At 35.2% G+C, this 5,016-nt stretch overlaps 1 protein-coding gene across 1 annotated transcript; it reads left to right on the forward strand.

Annotated features, from left to right (window-relative positions):
• The first annotated feature begins 2,766 nt into the window (after positions 1-2,766).
• Positions 2,767-3,078, forward strand: LOC140142342 (uncharacterized). The gene has a single exon (XM_072164312.1). It carries the CDS (start codon positions 2,767-2,769, stop codon positions 3,076-3,078), a length of 312 nt encoding a protein of 103 aa, XP_072020413.1.
• Positions 3,079-5,016: the final 1,938 nt, after the last annotated feature.

The raw sequence follows: 5,016 nt of genomic DNA on the forward strand, positions 1-5,016 counted from the left end.
TTACGCATTTGTTTTTGATATAACAGTTCAGCGCTTTGAATCCTTCACGATCTAGCTGGAAAAAAGGCGCTATATAAATCCGAAATTTAGTTTAATTTAATTTAAAAGGACTTAGGATATAATATGGTTGTGCTATTTTCAAGTGAGCCATCAAGGTCACTACAGCGCTACCAACAATAATAGTGCTTACCATCTATTAGTTGTAGTTTTAAAATATCAGAGTTCTATTAATCTAACATTGATCACAAAGACGTTTTAGGGGAAACGTATTTGAGAGCTATATAAAAGCGCTAAACATACACGATGGTTGTTGTATTTTGTCCATTACATGCCTTTTAAGGTTTTAAGGCATGTAATGGACAAAAAACAACAACCAGCAACCAAACAAGGCATTTAAAAAGATGCCTTATTTCTTCAAGAAATATTTTTTTTTTAATCTGCACTTACCCAATAGACCTATATTATATGGTTTGCCATTGTTCTGTCAGTTACACCCTAATAGATTTCAGGGCAATGAAATAACAACAATTTTCTCGTTACTTTAGTCAACTTGACAGCGTGTTCCAGAGATTTTAACACAAAGAATATTATCATTTAAGATACTGATGTATGTTAGCAATAGTATTTATTATTATATTTATTATTATTATTATGTTTATTATTATGTATATTATCATGTATTTTTATATTCGATTTTTATATTCTTCTTGGTCCTAAATCATTTTTGTCTTTTGGGGTGAAGGGAACGATAATATAGTAAGTCTATTGTATCAGTCGCCACAATATGTATGTCACGTGTTCACCCGTTTTAGTGAGCGTTCAGTTAGCGGATTTCCCTTTTTCCAGATAAACCCTGTCCCTGGGTTTTCTTGTCATGTGAGAAGCGTGGATGGCAAAAGTATGCCTCTCACATGACAATAGAACAATAGAACAATAAAATAATCTACGAGAAATTGATTTATTTGATTTCCGCGCTCAAAAAGAACTTTGATCGAGAAGAAATTCTTTGTTTTTGCTCATATGCATCTATCAAAAATATATCTATCTTAATATTACGTGGGGTTATCAATGACCACTTAAACTAAGTGCCACTATTGCAATACCTGGAAACCTGTTTTCAGAATTTTAACAAAACAAACAATATCTGGAATGGTCTTTTCCATGAATTTCAAGGATCAAACTGAAACTGGTTTCGCAATATCTAAAAGCCGTTAAACCTAATTACTAAATACAGTAATCAATAGATGGATAATTTTGTTCAGCTTCTAATTAGACACGATGTGTCTTTATTCCCTCAAGTTATACAAATTTGAATGAAAAAAGAAAGCATTTTAAATCTTTGTCACTTTCGAAATACTCTATTTTTTCATTCAAATTCAAGTAGAAAAGTAAGGTTGCATGGTGCCGAATGAGGTATCAAAATATGCAGAACAAAATAATTATTCTCTAATTTAGGTTTAGTGTCTATACACTATTGCTTTTGTTTAAGTTTACATATACTTTTTGTGTACAGAATAGTTCCAGGCTATCGGTTATCGGAAAATATGTAGCCGGCTATAGAGTACCCGTTGACACTCTGAAGCCAATTAAAGTATCCACACAGGTCGATTATATATGCCTTCGTTTACGGCAAGTAGGTTAACTAGTTTTTCTTTCCAAAATCAATACAAGTTTCAAAATCTGCTGAGGCTTTGTTGACTCGACACAAGTGTACTGTAAATCGACAACATTTGTTTTTCTCTTCCAGCTGACAAGCATCAGACTAGACACTGAGAAAACACCTGATTTGTTGGACACATCCAGGGACTCGTACGCAACACACTGAATCCAGGTCGTCTTTTAATTACAGATGACCTGCATTAAGCACGCGCAGATAAAACACTCCGTCAGTCACGATAGCAACTTTCTTTTACAAATACTTATCATCCATATCTTGCTAGATTTTCAACAATTATGACTGCTTTTTGTTATATCCCTTAGCCAACACTGGCCTAGATATGCAAAGACTATTATTAAAACCTCCTATGGACAAAAATTAACATTGTCTGACGTTTGCTTTAACCACATAAATTGATGCAAATCCATTTGATAACAATCATTAAAGGATATTATACTTTGTAATACAGGGTGAGTAAATAGCTGCCCTATGAACATTTGGCAATTTACAGATAGTATATTGTACTCATCTAAACATAGCGGCTACACACTTCTGGCACTGAGCAGTCGATTTGCGATTTACGATCAACTTTTCTGTTGTTGAAAATCTTTAATAAATGCTACACTCAATTAGTCAGCGAAGTGTTACGTGTAATCCGATTATCACCATGTCAACTAGATTCCTGAAAAATGGAAAGAGGCAAAGATCATTCTACTTCATAAAACGGGGGATAAAGCAGACATCAAGAATTACCGACCGATAAGTTTGCTTAATAATCCAAAACAGGATCCAAAGAATACTAGATGAAGGGAACAAGCAGGATTTCGGGCACGTTTCTCAACAACAGACCATCTACACGCATTAAACCAGCTGATTGAAAAGGCGAATGAATACCAGCTAAAGCTTTGTGTAGGGTACATAGACTATGAAAAGGCATTTGATTCGGTTGAACATTCAGATCTTTTGCAGCCCTAAGAAGAATAGGAGTCAATGAAACCTATGTGCTCATCATAGAGGATATCTACACAGATGCAGTAGCCACAATCCATTTGGACAATGATGTGTCAAACCATATTCACATAAAGAGGGGAGTGCGGCAAGGGGATACAATGTCACAAAAAATCTTCACAGCTGCCATGGAAGAGATTTTCAACAAGTTAGATTTGGAGAAACAAGGAATAAATATAGATGGAGAATGGCTGACAGACCTGAGATTCGCAGATGATGTTGCTTTAACAACAACATCAGTAAAAATACACAAAGGAAAAACAAAATTCATGACAAATTTCGAAACAAATGAGCCCATTGTAGTTGAAACTGATGAGATAGAAAAAGTAGAAAGCTACAAATATCTTGGCCAGACTGTGAAGCTGGAAGACAACACGAGAGAGGAAGTACTAATCAGAATTAAGGCTGGCTAGAGCTGCTTTGGCAGATATAAAGACATTGTGTGTGATAGAAAACTATCAATGATATTAAGGAATCAATGTGTGCTGCCTACAATGACATAAGGCTGCGAAACGTGGACAACAATTAAATACCTAGAACAAAAACTGATAATAGCACAGCGGGCAATGGAAAGAAGAATGCTGAATATCACAATACGGGACAAAATTAGGAACTCGCATATAAGAAATAAAACCAAAGTCAAGGACATCCTGGAGAAAATAAAAGAGGCAAAATGGAGAAGGGCAGGACAAGCAAGATCAAATGATAACAGGTGGACAAAACGACTAACAGAGTGGCAACCTAGAACAGGCAGAAGGCGAAGGGGAAGACAAAAACGCAGATGGCGGAACGACATCACATCTTACATTGGCACAACCTGGGCTAGGATAGCGCAAGACAGAGAACAATGGAAGCTTCATGAGGAGGGCTACAGCCGACATGGCTGATGTAGCCAGCAAGGCAAGGCAAGGCAACTAGATTACGCTTTTGAGTTTTACACCACGATCGAAATGATCGCAATACAAAGTTTATGGCATGTACTTTTCCAATTCCAAAAGGTGCGTGATCCAGTTACCAGCGAGTTACGTACCCACTTTGCTAAAAATCAAGAGATATACTTTTCTATTTTCTACATGGCAATAAAATCTACGACCAGGAAAAAAGGAAAGTCACTCTGATATTTAAAATCAATGTTAGCAATCAATGACTTGAGATGTGGACATTTATACAAACAGTATTAAAGTCAACAAGTAATATTGTTGTAGACATTTATTCAAGCTAACGTTGAGTTGAGATTTGACATTTTATAAATAATGCAATTGTCAAAACAAGAAGGAACTTTGTTCGACTGCAGTTCACAACACACTTCCCAGTTACTTCATATGAATATAAGGAATTTGAAACTATCGATTTGTCTCCTCAACAAATAATTGGAATAAACGGAATAGGTATTACATTATGTTGTATGCTTTCGGTGTCTTACGGGTGTCAGTGTATGAGATTTACAATGTATGTTTTCAGACTTTCAGTTGTATTCAAGTTAAAGGGCATATCTATTGCAAAAACAAGTTTAACTCCATTCGAAGAGAATAATTATTATAAGTTGACACTCGTTGCAATTTGTTTATGCGTATTTCTCCTGAAAAAAGAGAAATTGTGTTGGTAAAGTCCGTCCTCGTTCGGGTCCTTCCCCCGTTCGAAGCGAAATTAATTTTCAAGGCAGCGGGCTAATGACGTAAGTAAATGAAGCGGACACTATAGTGGAAAGTGGGGTAATCCTTTATGTTCACGATATAAACATAATGGCCTAGAGCTCTTTTCATGTTCATTCATGCATAGATCATCCAGATGGTCTATGATTCATGTATAAATGCGTGACTTTCAATGGTCAACAAAGGCTTAGCTACTGGCCCATTGAAATTGTTTATTTGCATAATAAATACAATATTGATCACCGAGACTACTGAATATACTAGTCTCACGCTCAAATTCTAAGCTCAAAATATGTTTGTCCAAATATTTCTCATGATTTTGATTGTAATATCACAATTTACTAATATATAACAAAGAAGCGGCTGATTGTATCCATATGTTTAAAAACCATTAAATTTGTAACACTTGATTAGACTTCTTTTCTGAGAACAACAACAGTATACGTTCTGTGCATTGAGAGTGTTTACAATCCATTTTTTCGTTCGAAGGAACTCACCGCTTACAGTTGGTTTTTGCGGAATATCAATTATAAACGTCTTATTTTCTCAAAAAGGGAGTCATTTTTATTTTCCTCATAATATTAGCTTGCCAATGATATGATGTTGTCCGAGCAATATATATGACCTTTAATGTAGTTTTCATTATACATTTCACGAAAAAAAAATTTCATGTTTTGCCAAATGAAACAGCTAAATCCT

The sequence above is a fragment of the Amphiura filiformis genome, chromosome 20 (assembly GCF_039555335.1).
Source record: "Amphiura filiformis chromosome 20, Afil_fr2py, whole genome shotgun sequence".
Taxonomy (NCBI): domain Eukaryota; kingdom Metazoa; phylum Echinodermata; class Ophiuroidea; order Amphilepidida; family Amphiuridae; genus Amphiura; species Amphiura filiformis.

Bases quoted from the DNA above. Each gene is read 5' to 3' on its own strand.
- LOC140142342 (XM_072164312.1), top strand. From the start codon at position 2,767: ATGTCACAAAAAATCTTCACAGCTGCCATGGAAGAGATTTTCAACAAG.